Source organism: Triticum aestivum, chromosome 6D (genome assembly GCF_018294505.1).
Source record: "Triticum aestivum cultivar Chinese Spring chromosome 6D, IWGSC CS RefSeq v2.1, whole genome shotgun sequence".
Classification (NCBI taxonomy): Eukaryota; Viridiplantae; Streptophyta; class Magnoliopsida; order Poales; family Poaceae; genus Triticum; species Triticum aestivum.
Genome location: NC_057811.1, coordinates 314,981,930 through 315,005,366, shown reverse-complemented (window position 1 = coordinate 315,005,366; position 23,437 = coordinate 314,981,930). Strand labels below are relative to the sequence as shown.

Here is a 23,437-nt window from a genome sequence, read left to right as displayed (position 1 = left end):
CCTGCAATGCAATCTAGGGAGCTTCCCTTGTACATACTTGGGACTGCAGCTAGCGATCCACCAGCTTAGCAGGGCGGAGTGGCAGCCCATGGTGGACCAAGCGAAGAAGGTTGCTCCGGCGTGGCAACGGGGACTCCTCCAGAGGTCTGGGCGTCTAGTGCTTGCTAAGTCAGTGATCCCGACTAAATCCATTCACCACTTCATGATTGCGGAGGCGCCGGCGTGGGTGTTGGAGGAGATCAATCAATGGATGCGCGCGTTATTCTGGGCAGGCAAGGAGAAAGTTAATGGCGGGAAATTTCTGGTGGCATGGAGCACGGTTTGTAGACCCACTTACTTGGGTGGCTTGGGGATGAGGAACCTGGAACTCCAAGGCCTCGCACTTAGGGTGAGATGGGAGTGGTTAAAAAGGACGGATCCAACGAGGCCATGGGAGGGGCTAGTCATGATGGAGGACAAAGATGCTAGAGAGGTATTTGATAGCCTTGTCAAGATTGAGGTGGGTGATGGCAGCAAGCTTTTGTTTTGGAGAGACAGATGGATACACGGATTTGCGGTGGCAGACATAGCACCATTGTTGCACAAGCTGGTGGACACTCGCACTAGGAACCGGCGTACGGTTAGGGATGCATTGGAGAATGGCAGCTGGCTTCAGGATATGGTTGGAGACCTCACCTTTGTGGGACATATGCAGCTTGTGCACCTAAACCTGGCTATCAATACGGTGCAACGGGGCCCAAACAGGGCTGACTGTTTCTCATGCCGGCGGATCCGACTGGGAGGTACACCGCAAGATCCACGTATTATCACTTGTGCCAGGGGATTCAACGGGTATCGTATGCTTCATGCATTTGGAAGAGTTGGGCGCTACTCAAGTGTAAAATCTTTGTCTGGCTGGCAATACAATACCGCATCTGGACCTCGGATCGGAGAGCGAAGCCTGGGCTTCAAGAGCGGCCATCCACCTGCTTCACTTGCTTGCAGGAGGAAGATAACGCCGAGCACATCTTGGTCCAATGCGTGTACGCAAGGGAAGTATGGCATGAATTTCTTCAAGAGCTCAACTTGAACGTTGCGAGGCCGACGAAGGACGACAACTTGCTGGATTGGTGGTTGGGTGCTAGGAGGGGTTTCGGGAAAGAGTTCAAACGCGGGTTCGACACTCTTGTTATTGCGGTGTCTTGGGCGTTGTGAAAACAACGCAATGCACGTGTCTTTAATAGAACGGCTCAACAGAAATCGCCACAGCAGCTGGTGGAGGCTATTCTGAGGGAGATCCAAGATTGGAGAGCGGCTGGTGTAGGAGTAGGCGGGTTGTCACGCTTTGTGAGAGAGTAGGCTTGTGTTTAGGGCGTGGGGTGTAATTGGGTGTGGCCGAGGAGGGATGCTCGCTTCTTCCTCAAGGCTTCTCTTGTAAACTTGTTGCTCTTTCTTCTATAAAGATAAGGTACGCCATTGGCGTACTCTCGAAAAAAAATCTCATGGTCCAGATTGCCCAAGAAATAAGGGCATTGTTTGACTTATTTGCGATCCCCACTCTCTAAATTCAGAGCTATGTCAGTATCTAAATACTACCAGATCAAGATGTCAGTCGTGTAGTGAATGTGATCAAGCTTAAATTTGAGGCAATAAAAACCCAATAAAATGAATAAAATAGTTAATTTAAAGTCATCTTTACACGTCCATGGCTTTGGACCGAAAAGGAGACTCACGAAAAACTCGTCGAAAAATGTTTTTTTCTTAAAACACACACACACATACACACACGAGAAAGTATCAGGTGATACCCGTCCTTAGATGATACCATGATACCAACTTGTAAAACTCAAATTTAAATATGTCAAAAAATTCTGAAAAAAATTATGGATGTTCACAACACATATATCGACAATCCTAAAAAATTCAGATCAAAATTCGAAATACACAAAGAGAAACAAAAGAGACAAATTTATATGTGAATAGTAGCATTCTAGATTTTGTCTTGTTTTGACACTATTTATGGTGGATTTGTCTTTTTTGTTTCTTCTTCTCTATTTGGCATTTTGATCTGAATTTTTTAGGGGTTGTCGACGTATGTATTGTGAACATGCATGATTTTTTTTCAGAATTTTTTAACATGTTTAAATTTGAATTTTACATGTTGGTATCATGGTATCATCTAAGGACTGGTATCATCTGATATTTTCCCAGCTGATCAATTCCGATATCTCGCGAGCAGCGCCGATACGAACCAAAACGAGGGGCAATATGGGCGTCCCTATCCGCTGGGCTGACGTGGCAGCTCCGGGGCCACCGGCTGCTGGTCAGGGCCTTGACCGGCTGGGAGCGATCCCGTGCGGCGACGGCCCGTGTGGCCCTTGAGCCGTACGCGCAGGCGCAGGACACGTGCGGAAGGCGACGACGGGGTCATCGTCCCCTCCCCTCCGATCGGGACGAGAGAGGCCTCTGGCGCGTTTGCGTTTGCCGGGTTGGACGGTGGCGACTGTGACGGTCCGGTCGGCACCACAGTCCCTCCCCTGGTCGTACGCCGTCTCCCCCGAACATGTGGGGAGCCACTGCTCGGCCGACGCGTGCCCGGCGCAAGGGACCGGATCCCTTGCGTTTTCATCATGGGGCAATGGGACGGATCGTGTGCTGCGCTGCAGATTTATTTTGATCCGCGACGCGTGTGGTGCTACCTGACGATTAAACCGGAGTGGCCTCACGGGCTCACACGAACTGGCTTGGTTTGATTCCAAAATCTGACTCATCACTATGTTCACAAAGACTAAAAAAAATGTCATTCCCTATGAAGATGGTCAGTTATTGGCAAGGACTCCGTATAAGCGGCATCACCGAACACGGGAACAGCTCGTGTAACACAGCCCTTCGGTAATCGCAGTGTCGACGGTCATGCAGCTTGAAATTAGTCGCGTCATGGACAACCATTTAGCATTACAAAATAGGGAGAAGTATATTTTTTGTCCCTAAACTCTTTCAAAAGTATAGAAATAGTCCTTGAATTCAAAAACCGGCAAAACTTAATCCCTCAACTTTTTTTTTGAGAGTACGCGAATTGCGTACCTTAGTTTTATAGAAAAGAGAGAATAATGTACAAGAGTTTGTGATGCATAGCCAAAGGTCACAAGCCGATCGAGGCCACGTTAGAACTCCAACTCCACACCCTACGTTAACTCCTCACAAAATGGTGTCGACTCCACGCCCTCCCGCTCTCGCCCAAGTGCGAAGTTCATCAAGAATCCTGTTCACAAGATCAGCCACCGAGATGGGTGTGGCCACCGAGCGGAAAACCCGTTCATTCCTTTGCTTCCATAGATGCCAACACACTAGCATCATCAAGCTATCGAAAGCTTTACGTGTCTCCTTATCAAGCCGATTTCTGGTACTGCCCCACCATGACTCCAGAGTATCGCTCACCATCGGTGCTAGGGCAGGGGTAGTCCTCGTGCTGGAAAGAATGTTGTGCCATACTTGGCGCGAGTAGACGCACTGGATCAGAAGATGATCAACGTTATCCTCCTCCTGGCCACAAAGATAACATGGTGAGGGGTTATTTTGTAGACCATGCCGCAGCCTTCTATCGGATGTCCATATTCTATGTTGCATAGCGAGCCACATGAAAATCTTGCAGGTGAGAGGTGCCCAACACTTCCAAATCCAATGCGCATAGGTCACACCGATCGCACCCTTGAAGAGCATTTGATACGCGGAGGCCGAAGTGTACACCTGCTTGGAGTTCCAGGGCCAAACAGCCTCATCCCGCTCGGTGGGAATAAGCTGCACCGTAATAGCAATCTCCCAAAGGTTGATCAATTGAACGAGCTCGTCCGTGGAGAGCTCACCGGAGATGTCTGTGGCCCAGCGGTGGTTGAGCAATCCATCATGCACTGTCCGCTTGTTCACAGTTTGCGTACGTACTTTGCCCCAGATGCTCGGGGCAATCTCCCTGGCTGTCGCACCTCTCATCCATCTGTCTTTCCAAAACAACACCTTGCGGTCGTCCCCAAGTTTCCAATGAACCAAGCTGTCAAAGGCCGACTGAACTTGCGGATCCGTGACCATCGAGAGTCCATGCCACGGTCTGCCTGAATCCGTGCGTCTAAGCCATTCCCAACGCAATCTTAAAGCCAAGCCTTGGCGGTTTAGGTCGAGAAGGCCAAGGCCACCTAGCTCCTTTGGCCTGCACACTCTTTGCCAGGCAACAAGACACTTCCCTCCGTGAATTTCCTCTGATCCGTCCCAAAAGAACGCTCTGCAACGCTTGTTCACTTGCTCGATAGCCCACTTGGGGGCATCCGAAACGATAAGATGGTGGGTGGGGTGTGCCATCACCACATCATGAACAAGCACCAGCCTTCCAGCTCTAGTGATTAAACCTTTCTGCCATCCAGGCATGAAATTAAGTACGTTGTCCACTATTGGTTGCCATTCAGAGCGCGTCAGCTGCCAGATGGAGAGTTTCAGCCCCAAGTACTTACAGGGAAAAGACTCTATGCTCCACGGCATTGCACGCTGAACCAAATCCTTATCTCCATCCTCACCTCTGATCAAAATGGCCATGTATTTTGTGTAATTGATGTGCAGTCCAGATGCGGTCCCGAAGATGTGCAGGGCCTCTTTTAACAAACCTAAGATCCGAGACTGTGGGTCTGACGAATAATATGACATCGTCCGCATATATAAAGAGCCGTTGCATGGGTGTGCAGCTCGGCATTCTACTCAACACACCACACTCCTAGGCTTTAGTGATGAGGGATGTGAGGACATCCATGGCGATAACAAACAAAAGTGGCGAGACCGGGTCTCCCTGCCGTAGCCCTTGAGCATGTGCGAACTTCTGTCCCGCGTGACCATTAACCACCACTCGAGAAGAGGCCGTGGAGAGTAAGGTCGCTATCCATGATAGCCAAGTATCCGAGAATCCTTTGGTGCGAAGGACCTCAAAAAGGAATGGCCAAGACAAGGTGTCAAACGCACGCGAGATGTCTAACTTTAGCATGACTCCCTTTGCTTTTCTTCGATGGAGTGAGCGAGCCACTTGTCTGACGAGCATGAACTTTTCAAATCGGATTAGTTTAGTCCCTCATACCGCTTCAAGTGGTTTTCATCTTATGTGGACACGGTTTTGACCAAAAACTTGACACGTCATCTAGGTTTGACCGCCACGTCACAGTCCATGTCATTTTTTCAAAACACAGTGCATGTCACCAAGGGTCCCTAGTAGTCCCAGGCGCGGCGAGTTCGGATGAGAAGCCGGACAGCGTCGTTCATGACGGTCATGCGGCGGAGATGAAGCGCTCGAGCGGCCAGAGGAGCTCGGCGACCCAGGGCGTGGCGTTGGCAGACGAGTGACTTGGCCTCCCTGTTGCATGGGCCGTCGAGCTGCAGCCTGCGCCCGGCGCGACGCCGCTGACCTTCTGGACAGGAGGCCTGAGCAGGAGGAGGAGCTCGAGGCGGCGAGCTCGGACAAGCCCTCTGCTGGCACCTCCACGGACGGAGTTGGCCATGCATCCGATCGTATGCAGCGGCGTGTAAGGTGCAGTCCGGGGAGCAACACATCGCGTGCGTGTGTATTCTGGGCGAGATCGGATCAGCATGTTCGATGTGTTTCGCTTGCATCTCCGGCGGGCCGAATCAATACGTACGTTCACGTATACATGCGTGTTTTGCCGGTGGCTAGAATCAATCCAGCAGCTAGTCTGCACTTCGTGTTATGTCAGGAAGCATCGACTGGCCGCCGCACGCATGCAAAGCGGGCCAAGCACCTCAATCTCGCGCAGCTCGCGCTCCTTCCTGGAGCACGCCTGCCTCACAGGAGACCCAAGGCCGCGCCCTGGTGCACTGGCTCATTGCAGGAGCTCACGATCCCTGCTCGCGTGGTGCCCCTCCATCCATCCTAGCTACGGCCATGTCAAGCCCAACCACAACATGAATTGAAGAACGGTAAGTCCGTAAGTGCAGACCTTGTTTTTATGAGGACCCGCGCGAGCGGGCAGACTTGAGCCACCAGCGGTGGCAGCGACATGAGCAAAAGAGCAGCTTTGGGAGCTTCACGCCGTTGACCCTGCCTCCAGCACTCTAGCAGACTAAGGGCATCCTATACAGGCCATCGTTCATCAGCCTCACCATGGACCGCCCGGGCCGTCGCGCACCAAGCCGCACCACGCCGGCTGCAGACGCCGCCGTATTTGCTCGTTGCACACACTGCCGGGCGCCGTCGACACGCACTGCCGCTCGCTGAGCATTATACTGAGCACCTTTCGTGCACGTGTCCGAGTCAAAAACCACACCGCGTCAGCAGAAAATCAGACGAGAGATTAAACTTATCAGGTTTTGAAAGTTGAGGGACTAAATTTATCCGGTTTTGAAAGTTGGGGGACTAAGTTTTGCTGGTTTCGGAGTCGAGGGACCATTGCTATACTTTCGAAAGAGTTGAAGGACGAAAAATATACTAATCCCTACAAAATAATCTTGTAACACTTGAAATCTCTCCCAAACTAGAAATAGGTATGTCATTGAAAATAGTTGAATTTCCGTTGCATAGATAAACTTTTTTTGAGGGAATAGATAAACTTTCTTGAATTCGCAAAAGAAAAAAGATAGGCTTTCTTGGGTGGTTGAGATTGTCCCGGATACACATGACATTTGAAGCATGACCACTGTTGAGTGGAGCGAATAATTACCTTCTAGTGGGTGACAATAATAGCTCCACTTGTAACATAGGAGGTGAGGGGGTGACGCACTCTCTCTCTCTGTGGCGCTTTCAAACTCTTTCACATACGCACTTTAATCACCTTTGTGATTACTAATAATTGAACCTCAACCTATTTCTATTTCTGGTTTGATACCTTACTCACTCCAAAACCATTAGCAACCACTTTTCCAAACCTATTCTCCTACTCCGAGGTGCCTATGATCAGGGTGGCAAATATCTGACGGTTGGGTTTAGAATCTAACATGCGAAATCGTTTAACCTTTACCCACACACAAGAATTGGTTTCACTTTTGTCTATGCTGCACGACTTCATGCCGTCACAAGATGAGGATCAACGCTTCCTAATTGGGTGCAAGGAGTTCTCCACCCGGGATGCCTATGGTATCCTTCTACGGGAAGCCGACACCGACAACAATGCACAACGGATCTGGAGCTCACACGCCCCAACAAAGTCAAGATCTTCGCCTGACTACTCTTCCGCGACAGGCTCAGTCAAACCCGTCAACAAGCGCATCATCACCTACTCAGCACGCTCTCTTCATTAACTACCCATACGCTGACCGCATCTGGCGGCGAGTGGGCATCACACCTATCTCCTCCTCCATCGACGACCTCTGGGACGGTTCGCTTCCTCAAGGTGCACCCCACGCGTATGGCCGTTTGTGCTGCTCACTATCCTTTGGAAGATTTGGGAAGCCAGGAACGGACGACCTTCAGAGCCTTAGGACACGCGCTCAACTACCTCCGCTAGACTAATTATCTCAGACTTAGACATTTGGTCTCACCGGCTCTCTGTGTCCGATGACAAGGATGCCGTCACCTCATGACGGTCTTTCCTCTCTACCCATTGTAATGTGTCCCCGTAATTCCGGTCCACAGCTTGTTGTGGCTTTGAGTAATATATCCAGGTGGGGGAACTCCCTCTCACCCAATGATTCTCAAAAGAAAAATGCGCACGAGATTAGGGTATCCACCATAAGAGGCCCGAACTAGTGAAAAATACTTGTCATCCATTTGCACCTCAATAGATCAGCCTTCTTCCTAACCCTCTCCGTACCCCTCTCACTATCAGAATCATCCCCACGACAGTAGGCTTTGCTGCCAGGAATCAAAGAGGCTGAGGGGGAGGTGAGTAACGGAGCAGGAATCAGAGGTCCTTCTTTTTCTCTTCGCTGAAACTGGTCGCGGAAGGATGAACCGATACGAGGTGCTAGCCGGTCGATCGGTGGCTAGCATCACCTTTCTAGTAAATCACATTTCTATTAAATATGACAGTTCCAGACGTCAAAAAGCAAAAATGAGAGCTTATATTCAGCACTCCCAAATAAAAACCAGCCGAACAAAACGCATTTACTGTCACATCACACTCTTATACATGGCCTTGGAAAGAGTGAACTTTCAATGATTCAAGCAATTGTACATATATGAAAAAACATATTAGCACCTAGGTAGTGACATTTGACATGGAAAATGAAGCAAGGGCCAATTTCAAGTAGGCTTTCAATGCTAGGTTAACCAAAGTTAAATTATTTCCTTAACACTCCAACAGATTGGTCTGGGATGAACCATCAGAGAAACTCATATTTTGTATGGCCGAGATCCTTTAACAAACTTAGAAACAGTTTAAGTTGGGATCAAACTCTACAGCTACCGCAATAGGACAGCAGTTTATACTATACTGTTAAGTAGCACTAATGCATCTTGTAACAATGGTATTGCACTAAATTGTGTTGCAAAGAAACATAACAAGAGTTCGCTGAAGTTCCAGCTAGGCATTCCCTGTCTTAAGACACTTTCAGTGTCGAAAAAATTCTTATATTAAGTTACAGAGGCAGTACTACAGAAAAAGGGTCGATGCTAATTGGACTTTCCAGTGCAATACCACTGCTGATCAAAGATATCTACTCCCTCCGTTCGTTATGAACAAAAACCATGACAAGAATTATGTGGTGGGGGGGGGGGGGGGGGGGGGGGGGGGGGTTGTACTAATTAAGTATCCCAACTAGACCAACGTTTCCATTAAAATCGCTAAAATTGCAAACTAATACCACTACCGGAAGTGCTCTGCATACAATAAAAGCCTCATAGGATCTTATCCCAGCAGTACACAAAATAGAATGGACAGCTGCTATCGAGTGTCGTACACAGATCATACAGAAATCATCGTATGTGTGGCAGAACTCATATACAATGTACTAATTAAGTATCCCAACTAGACCAACGTTTCCATTAAAATCGCTAAAATTGCAAACTAATACCACTACCGGAAGTGCTCTGCATACAATAAAAGCCTCATAGGATCTTATCCCAGCAGTACACAAAATAGAATGGACAGCTGCTATCGAGTGTCGTACACAGATCATACAGAAATCATCGTATGTGTGGCAGAACTCATATACAACTACAGATCAAAGAGATTTGCAAATTAAGTATCCCTAGTTAGACCAATGTTTCAACAAAATTGCAAACTAATACCAATACTTATCAAAGAGATTCGCGAATTAAGTATCCCTAGTGGACCAATGTTTCAACAAAATCGCAAACTAATACCACTACTTATCAACGAGACCATCAATGCATGATCAACAACACAAAACAGCAAGAATTGAAGCTAATTGATTAGCTTAGCATCTGCTCATGCCCAACACAGCCACGAGCAGAAATAACACAACAACAAGCATATCCATAATCATTCAAACTATTACAAGGAAGAGAACAAAAGCAACTCACAGAGATTATACTAATCAATAATAATTTGCAATCATAAAATATTTCATAAAGCTATAGAGATGATTTCAAAGAAGAGGGGTTCAATTTTGCATGCTAATAGAATGTGCCTTGCAATTGCAAGGTCAATCAAAAGTACATGGTTATCCTAGTGCATCAACTCATCGAGGAAATCAAGGGCATATTGCCTACAAAATTTTACTGCACTTGCAGCATTGATTAAGTGAAAATTGTAGCTACCCTGGTTGATCAAACTCCTAACAAATCACTAATTGTGTTGCAAAGAAAAACAATAAGAGTTCACTGAAGTTCCAGCTATGCATTCCCTGTGTTTATTTGCGATGATGATAATTGGATTTCCCAGTGCAAAATCACTGCTGATCAAAGAGTGCTAATTAAGGTGTCCCACTAGACTAAAGTCTCCAATAAAATGGCTAAAATTGCATACCAATACAACTATGGTCAAAGAGATTTGGGACTTAAGTATCCCTAGTAGCCTAATGTTTTCAATAATAAAATCAAACACCATCTATGCAAGATAAACACACAACAGCAAAAATTGAAGCTAATTTATTGTCATAGCATCAGCTCATTCCCAACACAGCCACAATTGAGCAGAAATAACATAGCACCAATCCATAAACAATCGTACTATTAAAGAGAACCTCGCAGAGATGATACTAATCAAGGATAATTTAAGGCACTTGCATATATTAACCAAACAACACGAGATCCAAGGGCAGCGCAGCAGTACGATGCTTAGATTGATCACCGAAAGGTCTCCAGATGCCTCGGAATAGTTTCACCTCACCCATAATAACCTAACTAGATAGACCACCAGCACCATATCGACGACCTCCCAGCTTCATTACTAGTACCGGAAGACGCCTCGATCAGGCCAGATCGGAGTCGTCGAAGTCGGCGCCGTCGAAGGTGTTGAAGAAGCCGGCGAAGGGGAGGGGGCCCCGCGCCTCGTTCCCGCGGCCGCCCATGCGGTGGGAGTGGAGGAGGTCCCCCTCGTCGTCGTCGTCGAGGAAGCCGGCGCCGGCAGCGCTGCGGGGGGAGTCGTCGATGTCCATGAGCGTGGTGATGGCGTCGTCCTCCATGGCGGCGGCGGCGGCGGCGGCGGAGCGCGGGGAGATCGGGGCGGCGGAGCGCGGGGAGATCGGGGCGGCGGCGGGGACGTAGCTGATAGGGTTTTGGCCGGGCGTGCCGGGGTGGTGGCGGGGGTGATGGGGCGTCGGTGGGCCGCGCGGGGTGCGGAGCAGCCTTTGGTGCCGGGGCGTCCTGGCGTCCATCTTGTGGGTTGCGGCGGCTATTAACCTGGCGTGGCTGGCGTGCGAGGGTTTGGAGATCTGTGCGTGCGTGCGTGCCTTGCTGGCCCACGGCTTATTTTTATATGGACGGACGGAGACGCTGCGTTTTCCTTTCGTTTTCCGTTTCTTCGGAAGAGACGACGGTGTTCTTCCGCTGCCGGGACGTCGCCTCTTTGAACTTTTTTTCAAAAAAAAAACTTTCAATCTATTCATCTTCAATCATGACAGTATAAAGAACAACAAAGATAATAAAAATTACAACCATGTCCTTGGACCACCTAGCGACGACTACAAGCATTGGAGCGAGCCGAAGGCGTGCCACCGTCATCGCCCCTCCCTCACCGGAGTCGGGCAAACCTTGTTGTAGTAGACAGTAGGCAAGTCGTCGTGTTAAGGACCAGCACACCAGAGTACTAGCAACCATCGCCGATGAAGAAAGTCGTAGATCAGAAGGATCAAACATGTAAACACCTAAACGAAGACCGGATTCAAATAGATCCACCTAAGACCAGCATCGACCGAATCCCGCAAGATCCTACGGAGACAAACCTCCACACGCCCTCCGACGATGCTAGACGCACCAGCGGGACGGGGATAGAACATGGGAGACATTATTCTTACGAAGGGACATCGCCGCCGCCACACAGCCCCAACCAAGACGCTGCCTCTAACAAGAACGAGAACGCGGTCCCTCCTGCCGATGGGGGCCGAGATCCTCTGCACCTCCATGGTCTAGAGGCCATAGGAGATGGGACAGACCGGCGGCGGCGGCGGCGGGAGGAGAAGAGCTTTTCTGCCTCTTGAACCTTGTTTCTTCGACTTTGCCCAGATCTCAAATTACATTCCCTAAAGTGTCAAAATGCTCTTATATTACGGGACGGAGGGGGTACCATATTGGATGTGTGTCTCCCGGTTTCAATCAAAAAATGTAAAAGAAAGTAAGTCCATGTGTGTACACTAAACAAACAATTATCTAAAAAAAATAGAGTAGTAATCATTTGTGGCCTAAAGAAACGATAAGTGGATAGCCGATAATACTATTTTCCTTGCTCTTTCATTTTTGCAAATGTCATAATGATCATACTAGTTTCCAAGAAATTATGCCGGTGCACAAGATACGAGTCATTTATGTTAACGGGTAAAAAAGCATAGAAGAGCCATACGCAATATGGGATAATGGCTGCAACGAATTGCAGAAAATTCGCATTAGAGACCTCCAGTCTATTTTCATCAATTCCACTTCAGTTACTTCTTTCCACTGAGACATAAGTACAAAGAAAACAGCTCCAAGAAAAGGATATGAATCTACAGCAGCCCAAAACGCCACAAAGAAGAAACCCAACACAAAGGAGCATTGAACAATTTTTTATACAAACAAAAAAGTTGTATTCGACAGGAACACACCCAGGGAGAGTCTACTGCAGATCTTTCTATTTGTTTATCTCAATTGCGTGCAGCGGCAACAATGGTAGACGGATGGGATTAAGCACTAGAGATCTTACAGAATGCTGGAAACTGGAGAGTGCTACTGTGCTAGTGGTCTTTTGAGTCTGGAGAGACAACATATGTATACATGCTGACATGTACATACAGCTGTTCTGATAGAGCTGCAGTTCAGGTAGCTAGCGAGAGGGTAGCTTGACAACATTACAGGGGACTTTGTAGTACATGGGGGCGGTTGACATCCTCATATTGCAAACCCCCACAACACACGTTTACTCCTTCCACGAGTCATTCACAGCCGCGTTCACCTCTTGCATGTCCTCGGTGCTAGGAGCGGAACCTGTGAGACAGGGTGGTGAGATTAAAGTCTGTGCCATAGATACACACGATAACAACGAAGAGATCCAGAGGAAAATGACGGTGGAACCCTTACCCGGTGCTAAACGCTTCTGGTCTCTAAGACAATTGACGTTCCAAACATTTTGGCCCACCATGGCCTCAAGCTCAACCTTTTTCCTTTTCATAACCTTCATTTTCTGGTGCAATTTTGGTATCGTGTTCGCAATAGCTGCAGGTTCAGGGCAGTTGAGTAGGCATACATTCTGAACCAGAGATAATTGAGCAGAAGCAGTGCTTCTCGAATAGTAGCTAGCAGCACTATCTAGACCAAGTTTAGATGTAGGGATATGATCTTTGTGATTTCTGCCAAGCATACTGTTAACCATGTTCAGCTGTATTTATGCTAGATGCAAAAAGGATAGAACATTGCCAGACAAAAACTGAAAAAGTCATAATTAAGTGTGAGAACCATCTGGTTGCTAAAGCTAACACGTCAGAGCAAAAAGTTCAACAGACGACCAAAGGTTGATGGTCTATTGAATTGTTGCTCATAAACAAATAACAAATGGCTAACACTGATAGGTGCAGCACTTACTACCAAATTACTAATTAGTATCTCGATGGTCTAACAAGGAGATAGGGAAAGAACATTGACTTCAGGGCTTAAGGTGATAAGACTATGATAACAAATAATATCTGGTGTGGTTTCACACAATAACCCTTCACTAATCATCTGAACTGGTGAGTGGCCAAATAAACAATTCAATAAATTGAAGTTTCTGATTATTTTGAGAATTAAATATTTAATGCACACCTTGTATATTCTCCTGAACAGATTTGTCTTCAAACAACTTCAGTACTTCAGCTATAGAGGAATTGAGGTTACTCTTGTATGTAGTTTGCCTTTCCAAGGAAGAAATTTCTCTTTGAAGTTCTTCAGATTCCTTGTTAGCCTAATTAAACAACGGCAGAGCTTGTTAGATTAAGTGTAGATAATATTAACAAGCAAATTCTTTACGAGTAAAGTACTTACATCTGCCAGTTTTTTTCTCAAAGAATTAAGTTCTGCATCCAGTTCTGAATCAGAATTCCCATCTTTATGCAACACCATTGCAGAAGAATTATCCTGATGAAGAAAATATATTATAATTATACTCATTTACATGCCTCTTGCTTTTTGAAATGCAGGTTGTAAAGTAAATATAAAATAATGCATGGCTTCAGTGAAACAAAATGTGCACAAACATGTAATTTATTGAGTACCGTATTGCAAGCAAACTTTGACCTTAAGCTTAACTATATGTTTCACGCTGATTCCGTTTGGTAGATATAAGAACTGAACTGAGGACGAGACTTACCAGAAACTTTGTTCTGTACCATAATATCAAACTGGAAAGTCGATGGTTATGAGTTAGTCAGTTAGTTGTATTAAACTTCTACTCCCTCCTTTCCAAAATAGATGACCCAACTTTGTACTAACTTTGTACTAAAGTTAGTACAATGTTGAGTCATCTATTTTGGAACGGAGGGAGTATTTCCCTACAAACAGTTTAGTAAAATGGTGTAATTGATACTGAATAAATCTATATTTGCCTGTAGGGCATCTAGAATCGAAATCTAAGTGCAATAATTTCGACAAAGATGGATAGAAAACAGAATTGCACTAATATATGCTAAGCATATCAAAGAAAAAGGTACTATCCTATTTCAGTACAACGGCCAACGAATTAATGATGTGCATTAGTCGGGCAATTCAAAATAAGACATCAATAAGAAATGTCCAGATATATTTTGCCCTGAGGTTCAGAAGGTATTGCTGATATTAGTATTTATCATATTACTTCCTAGTTGAACGTAATGTACACCAAGGGCACTTAGAAAAACTGCACTTGAATAATATCATGAGCTACAACATAGGTAAAGAAAAGCTCAAGCTTTCGTAGCCAAAACAAAGCCTAAAAGTCAGAAATGATGGAATGTTAATCACTGTAGAGTAGTGAGCAGAAGTCAAATTCTCTAATTAGCTTACAAAATAGTTCAAGCCTGACTGGTATTAACTGTGCACAACTTTTATCTTGAAAGGTTTCCTTATCAATTGCTGAGTCAACTGAATGAAATGTTTTTTCACAAACGGGTGAATCAATATAAGATGAGGCATCAGTTTCCACATTATGTATCCCCAAGACGAAAAGTATCTTTAAAATGATCTATAGTGAATCATGCGAAACAGGGGTGAGAATTGAGTGGATTAATTCTAAACCTAGAGTGTTGGGTCAAATTGAAAATTCTGGCATGCCAAAATTTATTACTTTGAGATAAGAGACATACATCTTCAGGTGCCACAAATCCTTCAGGTACGGTTAAACATTTCCGAAGGCAATACATCTCCCAATTGTTCATTCTCTTGTCCAATACATCCTTTACCAAGTGGTGAATTTCATTTACTCCCTAAGACAAAAATCATCACAAAGTCCATAATTTCAGATGTTTCCAGCAGACAAGAAAATATACAGAACATTTAATCATATGAAAGAGTGTTACATAGGCAAAATAAATCAGTTTTTAACTATCCTAAAGGATGCTGTAGGTAAAACCAGATGAATTATAGGTCGAACCTAAAGTTAATATGAGGATTGTTCTAGCTGTTTCAAACTTCCAGTCAGTAATCATTTTACTTTCAGAAATTGTGAATAGTGTCTGGTATCAAATGTGTGACAAAGAAGACCTCATTCCTGGCACAATAAAGTGCCAAGACACTGTTTGCAGAACAAAGTAATATCCAGTTTGCTACAGAAAGGGATCACCAAGCATGTAAATATAAGTTATATATCCTCTACACCTGAAAGACGCATCTACTTAGGCAGTGCCCTTAGTCCTCCAAAATTCTGAAGGAGGGTTCGGTTCTATTGGATCCCGAGGTCGGAAGAAACCTACCGGTTTCAGCTCCTCGGCCTTATTGGTCGCCGTGGCGGCGCCGACCGCCGTGGGGGCGCCTTCCCTGTAGAATGACAGCGAAAGGGCAAAGTTAACAAAACCGGTAGGCGGCAAAGGGGGGCGAAGCGAGCTGGTGTTGCGGAGAGGGATCCGAGGCGTAACTGGAGGCAGTACTCGAAGGCCTGGAAGCAGACGTCGTCGACGAAGTTGAGGACCTCGTTGATGAAGGTCTGAGGGCTCAGTCCGAGCGCCGCCTCCGCCGCCGAGGTCTCGCCGTCCCCTTCCATGCCTCCCGTTGCGGCCCCTCTAGACTAGCGGGCGGCGGCCTTGAATCGTGGCGGCGCGTGTGCAGCTGTGAGAGGAGAGGCGGCTGATTGGACTGGAGACGGGAGTATTGACTGGCTCGGGCTCCGGCGCCGGCGCGGCGGTTTCGTTCAAATTTTGCGCTGGCCGCTGCCGCCTATTTGGGCGAAAACTTAGGTACCCCTCTCAAAAAAACTTGGGAAATTTTAGGCGATCCGTCCTGTGACGCACCGCGCACTCGCTCGTATGGGCCGGCCCATATCCTGGTCCTAAGACGGGTTTCTTTCGTTGATTTGTTCGGTTCTAGAGTAAACCCAGGGAGCTCCTATTTACCGCATACTGCGGCCAATAGTTGGAGCGACGCACACAGGTGCCTCACTGGGCCGGCCCATTAGAAGACCACGCGCGCATCACCAAAAAAAGAGAGATGTAAAAGTAGAGAGGCCGCGAGGATTCGAGGTGAGTGCAGCACACCACTGGACCAGACGGGTGTGGTGTAACTGATGGTAGGTAGCGTGAATATTATAAGAGCTCAAAGCCGCGTTCGCATATGAAAACATTTTTGGAAAAAATCATAACATTTCCTAAAAGAACGCGGTTTTATTTTTGAAATTATGAATACTTTTTAAAACAGGTTCATTTTTTTGAAAATGAAGAACAATTTTTTTTTGAAATGGCACTTTTTTTTAAACGGCAACATTTTATGAAGTTCCAAAACCAAGTCAGAAATGCAAACAAATTTTGAAACTCCTGAACAAAATTCGAAACACAAAACATTTTTTGAAATTTGTGAACAATTTTTGAAATTCCAACATTTTTTGGAAATCCTAAAAAAATGAAAACGTGAACATTTTTTCTAAATGAGAATATTTTTAGAAAAGTTGTGAAAACATTGAACAAAAACACTCCGAACAACTTTTGAAACCAAGAACATTACTTGAAATTTCCGAAATATCTTTGAAAATGATTTTTTAAAATCACGACCATTTTTTAAAAGCACGAATATTTTTATGAATTTCTGAATAATTTTCTAAACATGAACTTTAAAAAAATGAAGTTGAAAATGAAATATAAGCGAAAAAAGAAACTAAAAAGGAAAATAAAAGGAAAAAGAAGCATAAAAATGAAATAAAGAGGAAAAAGTAAAGAAAATTGTGAAAACCATTAATGAAACAGGAAAAACAGTTCGGAACCGAAATAACCGAGAGTAACTAGTTAACGAGCGCTCTCGGGAGCCTCGCAACGATCAGCGCCACTTGGCGCGCTCTCAGCCATTCGCCACGTGTCGCGCTCTGGGAGCTCCCTCCGGATTTTGTTTTTATTTTTATTTTCCGCAGGCGTTTTCTGCTTTTTAAACGGTTTTTTTTATTTTTTTCGATGTTCTGGTTTTCCACCGGTCTTCCTTAGCTTTTCGACAGAAAAAAATTTGCATGAAAAAACGCGTTTTATTTTTTTCCTTTCGCGAGAGGCACGGTTTTGCCTCCGCGAGAGGCACGATTTTGCTTTCGCGAGAGTCACGGCCTCTCGGACACGGAAAAAAAAACGCGTTTTCTGTTTTTCCCCTTTCACGAGAGTCACAGTTTTGCTTCCGCGAGAGGCACGGGTGTGCTTTCGCGGGAGTCATGGTTTTGCTTCCGCGAGAGGCACGGTTGTGCTTTTGCGAGAGTCGCGGCCGTGCCTCCTCGAAAACGAAAAAAACATGTTTTCTCTTTTTTTCCACGAGAGTCACGGGTTTGCTTCCGCGAGAGGCACGATTGTGATTTCGTGAGAGCACGAGCGTGCCTCTTTCGGAAAGGGAAAAAAATTCGTGCTCCCGGTTCAGTTTTTTCGTCCGGTTTTTCTTCATAAAAAGAAGTTCGTCAAAACCTACCAACATTGGATCTGGTTTTGAAGATCTCGACGCGAGGAATCCAACGGTGAAAACGGTTCGAGATTTGGACGCACGGTTTGAGAGATAAAACATTTTGAATAAACAGATATATGAAAAAGGGAAAACTCCCAGGTTGCGACAAGTGACGCGCTGAATGTGCGCCACTTGTTGGAACCAGGGAGTTGGAGTGATCTTTGCAACGAATACTCCTCAACTGGTGATTTCGGAAATAACCGGCTGGGAAACTCTAGGAGGTTTCCAAAACTGAAAACGCTGAAACAGGTTAATGGGCCGGCCTAGGTCAGCGCTTGATCACTGCGAAAGGTCGACAGTTGGACGCAGAATGCGCCAAATAGGATATTACGCAAAACCAGCCCTTGACTCGGTTTTGAGCCGGAATTTTTTGGGAAAATAATATAAGCTAGGTAGAGATTTTTCTTAAATAAATATAAAGCGAGATGGTCAGATTTTTCATTTTTGATTGAATTTTTTCCAAAACTATGATATGGGAAAAATATAAAATTTTAAAAACAGGATTTCCTAAATATATACGTGAATCTTACTTTATTAATAAATTAAAAAAAGTTCACATATCTTAGAAAAATGTTCAATCCTTTTAAAAAATATACATGAATTCTTAAAAAATCATCAATATTAAAATGTTTGCTAACTAAAATATGATTGTGAATTCTAGAAGATATTCAAGAATTCAATTTCTCTCGTTAATTTTAAAAATGTTGTTGAATTTGGAAAAGGGATTCACCAATTCGGAAATAAAAATGTGAATTAAAATGAATTTTAATTAATAAAAAATACATAAAAAGCAAAAAATGGAAATAATAAAAATAACAAAAAGAAAAAGGCAAAAGCAAACAAAAAAGGAAAAAAAGACGCCCTGTCAAATAGTGGGCATGTTCAGTAGCACGTAGGTGGGCGTTTGGTTTTTTTGTTGTTTTAAATAAGCGGCTAAAAACCGAGCCTAAGGCCATTTTTGTTGTATAATCCATCTAACTAATGTCGGGCCTGAGGACCCCCCCCCCCATGATGATTTACTGGTGGGTCGTATTCGTCGAAGCCCACAGCGTCAAGATGGGATGTTTCCGAAGACTTGGCGCCTACTCTAAGATTTAGAGGTCATCGGCTCCATGATTACCCTAGATGCAACCGACCTATGTGTAAACCCTATGCGCCCCAGTACCTGTGTAAGCTGAGGGGTAGGGGTCATAGACGACACCTCATAGAAACACAATCTCATGGTACATCAACATGTAATATGTACTCTCTCCAAATCAGTACAATCAAAGAAGGCATAGGGTATTATATCTTCGAGAGAGTCCAAACCTGGGTCAAATCATGTGTCTCTGTTACCATCGCACCAAGGCTACTTGTTCGGGGGCCTTGTCCAAGATCTGCTATATTTGACTCCATCAAGGGTGGGGGGGTTTACTAGACCGCATCCACCAACTATTGTGATGTGGCATCCCCTTCAATTAAAAAACTCAACCACTTGGTCACGTGGGCAAATACATCGTCTCAAACCACCCAAAACAGGGGTGATTTTTCTGGTCTTTGTTAGTCCATGAGGATTAAGATTCTGGTTTCGTGGTTGGGAGAGTGTGCTCGAAGTCCGAGAGTTCAAGGGGGGTATGTGGACTTCTTTGGAGAGGCATGGGAGAGTTGCGCACGAGAACGACGTGTGCCTTCCTCTTTCATGAGGATTAAGATTCTGGTTTCGTGGTTGGGAGAGTGTGCTCGAAGTCCGAGAGTTCAAGGGGGGTATGTGGACTTCTTTGGAGAGGCATGGGAGAGTTGCGCACGAGAGTGAATAAAAGTGTGTGGACATTTATATATATATTATGATTCATACATATGCCCACCATCAATTTTGGAAAATTTGGAATTCAAATTCATTTGAATTTAATTCAAATGGTTTTGAACTAGAGGTATGAGAACCGAGTGTACAAAAATTGTAATAATTTTTGTGGAGGCTAGGAATGTGATAAGAAGGCCATGTGTAAAGTTGTGTATCATTTGTGAAAGGATCGATATGGTTGACTAGAGGGGGGGTGAATAGGCAACTACCAATTTTTAGCTTTTCTTAACAAATTAGGGTTAGTAACAAAATAGGTTGTCTAGATGTGCAACTAGGTGAGCAACCTATATGATGCTAATAACAACAACAACAACAAGCACAAGATACAACACAAGTAAAGCTTGCACAAAGTAAAGGTAGGAAGTAACCACAAGTGGAGCCGGTGAAGACGAGGATGCGTTTCTGAAGTTCCTTCCTTTTGAGAGGAAGTACGTCTCCGTTGGAGCGATGTGGAGTCACAATGCTCCCCAAGAAGCCACTAGGGCCACCGTATTCTCCTCACGCCCTCACACAATGCGAGGTGTCGTGATTCCACTAGTGGTGCCCTTGAAGGCGGCGACCGAACCTTTACAAACAAGGTTGGGGAAATCTCCACAACTTAATTGGGGGCTCCCAACACCACCACGGAGCGTCACCACAATGGAATGTGGCTCCGAGGTGACCTCAACCGTCTAGGGTGCTCAGACACCCAAGAGTAATAAGATCCGCAAGGGATTAGTGGGGGGAATCGAATATCTCTTGGTGGAAGTTTGATTGGCTAGGGAGAGAGATCGGGCAAGAATAAGCTTTTGAATGGCAATGGAGCTTAGGGAGGAAGAGGTCAACCTTAGGAAGAAGAAGACCCCCCCCCTTATATAGGGAGAGATGAAAATCCAACCGTTTTCTGCCCCCTGCCCGCAGCCAAGCAGTACTACCGCTCCTAGGAGAGGTACTACCACTTAGGCGGTACTACCCCGCATAGGCCTAAAATACACTGGTTGTACCCACGGTAGTGTCGCCGGAGCGGTACTACCCAGGGCGGATCCAGTACTAGGCATGGGTGTACAGATGTACACCCAAAAATTTCTGCAAAAGAATTCATACATATAGGCAGATATACTAAGCGTACATATCAATAGGCCTAGTCCATCGGCAGCAGGCCAGCGGCCCACTCGCCCAGGAGCACGAACCAGCCAGTTACCCACGCGCGAGAGGTCCTGCTGCCGGTTACTACTCCTAACCCACCAGGTTTTCAAAAAAATCCTCTAGAGCTGGACGAGGCCTAGTCCATCGGACACGCATATAAAAAAGCTAGCCTAACCCACCAGGTTCTCAAAAAAATCCTCTAGAGCGGGACGAGGCGGCCCTCTGTCACACTGTGGCCAGCCTAAGATGAATCCCCTTCCAACCTGATATAGAAATCCCCAATCAATGCAGCTTCAGTATGGATTTAGAGAGAGATATAGCTCCTTAGCTGAAGTGGCTAATGTACGGACGAAGATCCGATTGCCTCATTATTTTAATTGATTTCCAACTAAATGAGGCCACTTTTGTTAGGGTGAAAAAAGAATTTGAACACCCAAAGTTGAATTCCTGGATCCCCCACTGGTACTACCGCTGCCCCTAGCGGTATTACCGCTTAGGGGTTTTAGTCCTAGAGAGGCAGCAGTAGTAGAGGGTGCCAGGGCGGCAGTACCGTGCGAAGCGGTACTACCGTCCTAGTGCCGCTCTACTACCGCTTAGCGCAAAGTGGAAACAGAAGCTTGCACAGAGGAAACCCCACAAGTGGTAGTCACGGTGGTAGTACGGGCAGTAGTACCGCCAGAGCGGTACTACCGTGCTACTACCATTAAATGCAGACCAGCAACAGAGAGTTGTACGCTCGGGGAAACCGTAAGCGGTAGTGCCACGGAACTACCCAGCAGTACTATCGCATAAGTGGTACTACCGTGGGCACTAGCGGTACTACCGCTTGCAAGCCACTGAAAATCCACAGAAAACATATGGATACGCTCCAGAGAAGGGAAAGGAAGCTGTGGGTGCATATGGGGATGTGTACGTGTCGATTCCACCCATACCTTTCCAACGCGACCCCCTCTTAATAGTACGGATCTCCTACGACTCAAATCCACCAAAAGAAATCGCCGGAAAATAATTGTCTTCACTCTTTACCATCGAGGGGAGATAAACCGTCTCGTGCCTATTGATATAGTCTCTGAAAAGGTCAATGCACATGATTAGTCTGCAAAACGCATTGTTATCAATCATCGAACCTACTAGGGTAAAATATGCCTTAACAATCTCCCCCTTTTTGGTGGATTGATGACAACACGGGATTTGCACAAAAAGATATAAGAGATAACTAGGCAAACCGACAACCTACAAAATATAGACAGGCTCCCCCTATATTTTATAGACCGACAAAACTTGCAACAACAGAATATACAACGCTAAGCAGGAAAGCAATAAGAACAATAAGCATATCTCATGCACATAGGGTCATAATAAGGATAACTAGGGTAGCATATGTCTTACACCATATGATAGAGACTCACACCAAACCAAAGCAAACGAAGATAAAGAGTTCACAAGCAGAAACTCAGAAGCAAAAAGAACCAAGCTTGTGACTCGACAACACCCTGCAGAAAGGCAAATCCTTGGTCCTAAACCTCTCCCCCTTTGGCATCGAGACACCAAAAGTGGAAAAGAGTGACCTAACGCAACTCCATATGGCACTAGTCTCCTCCCATGGACTCGTCAGACTCCTCAGAATCAGACCCATCAACAGACTCCTCAACAGACTCATCAAACTCCTCCTCGATCTCCTGATCCTGAGCTGGAGCAGATGTAGCAGCATTGGACTCATCCGAGTCCGTCCAATGAGAGTGTGAAGAGATCCACTTGTCCTCCGGAGTGGTACGATCCTCAGAGCCATCCTAAACTGGAATCTCAAGCTTCCTCATAATAGCCTTCCTCTCCTAACGAGCCTTCTTGGCATCCACATGTGCCAAGTACATTTTGTGCTAAACAACGGTCTGAAGGCAAAAGAGCTTCTTCACCTTGTGCTTGAGCTTAGACACCCAACCTGACTGACCAGAGGAATGCTTAGTGCCTGGAGAAAAATCATCATCATCACCCTGATCCTTTTTAGAAGTAGAAGGAACTGCCGCCTCAGGACGAGTAGTAGAGGCCCAAATCTCCTTCTGACGCAAGTTGAGGACGTCATGAGAAGTCAAGGGTCCAGTCTCAAGAGGCTCACCAGGGAAAGTGGAGCTCCAGGTAGTCTGAATCAACTTGAAGAGGAGGGGAGCATAAACCGGGTAATGATCTCCATAAGTAGCATTCACTAGCTCCTTCCACATGACATGAGAGACATCCAAGACTGCATATGTGCCCTACTCAGAGTGACATAACAGTAACATATCCACAAGGTGCCCATGCACCATGTCCAAGTTACCAATACGAGGAAAGAGAGTGTCGGAAAATGCGATGCGTAATGTCAAAGAAAGGCTTCAGCTCCTTCTTGACACCTTTCTCTGTCTTGGTGATGATCATATGAGGACGCAACTTATCCTTGTGAGTAGGCTCCCCTTCATGGTGAGGACGAAGGCCAAGGGGCTTGATCAGCCCCTCGTCAGGATATCCCAGAAGCTCCATAAAAGCACCCCAAGTGGTGCGCAATTGCCTGCCATTGGTCATCCAGATCAAAGTGCACTCAATGTTTGTGCCATACCATATGGTTGCAAAGAACGGTGCTACCAACTCTGCATCGAAATCATAGTTGAAAGTCATGAGGGGCACGATGTTGAGCTGTTCACAGAGGGCACGAGCTTCTCCAAAATATGCATGGTACTTCTCCATGTGCGCCATGTTGATTGACTTTGTCTTCACAAACAGATTCTTCCTTCCCTTCAGCCGGTCATAGTACACAAGAGATT

The 23,437-nt window shown here is 45.8% G+C and overlaps 2 protein-coding genes across 3 annotated transcripts; both read right to left on the bottom strand.

The window, feature by feature from the left end:
• Positions 1-9,997: 9,997 nt before the first annotated feature.
• LOC123144847 (uncharacterized) lies at positions 9,998-10,810 on the bottom strand. Its single transcript, XM_044564097.1, has one exon. It carries the CDS (start codon positions 10,738-10,740, stop codon positions 10,336-10,338), a length of 405 nt encoding a protein of 134 aa, XP_044420032.1. The 5' UTR covers positions 10,741-10,810; the 3' UTR covers positions 9,998-10,335.
• A 1,296-nt stretch (positions 10,811-12,106) lies between these two features.
• LOC123141534 (protein MIS12 homolog) lies at positions 12,107-15,955 on the bottom strand. Of its 2 annotated transcripts, none has more exons than XM_044560647.1 (7): positions 15,649-15,955; positions 15,475-15,538; positions 14,869-14,988; positions 13,574-13,666; positions 13,355-13,493; positions 12,635-12,769; positions 12,107-12,541 (listed from the first exon to the last, which is right to left on the bottom strand). In XM_044560647.1, the coding sequence occupies exons 1-7, from the start codon at positions 15,759-15,761 to the stop codon at positions 12,474-12,476; spliced, it is 732 nt and encodes a 243-aa protein (XP_044416582.1). In that variant the 5' UTR covers positions 15,762-15,955; the 3' UTR covers positions 12,107-12,473. The 2 variants fall into 2 exon arrangements, with proteins under 2 accessions (XP_044416582.1, XP_044416581.1); XM_044560646.1 differs by having other exon boundaries at positions 15,637-15,954.
• Between the last annotated feature and the right edge of the window lie 7,482 nt (positions 15,956-23,437).

Excerpts from the sequence above, each read along its gene's own strand:
- LOC123144847 (XM_044564097.1), bottom strand. The coding sequence starts at position 10,740 with ATGGACGCCAGGACGCCCCGGCACCAAAGGCTGCTCCGCACCCCGCGC.
- LOC123141534 (XM_044560646.1), bottom strand. The coding sequence starts at position 15,761 with ATGGAAGGGGACGGCGAGACCTCGGCGGCGGAGGCGGCGCTCGGACTG. Across the intron at positions 12,770-13,354 it reads TGTTCAGGAGAATATACAAG|CTATTGCGAACACGATACCA; the intron begins GTGTGCATTAAA and ends CTGAACCTGCAG. Across the intron at positions 12,542-12,634 it reads CCAGAAGCGTTTAGCACCGG|GTTCCGCTCCTAGCACCGAG; the intron begins GTAAGGGTTCCA and ends CCTGTCTCACAG.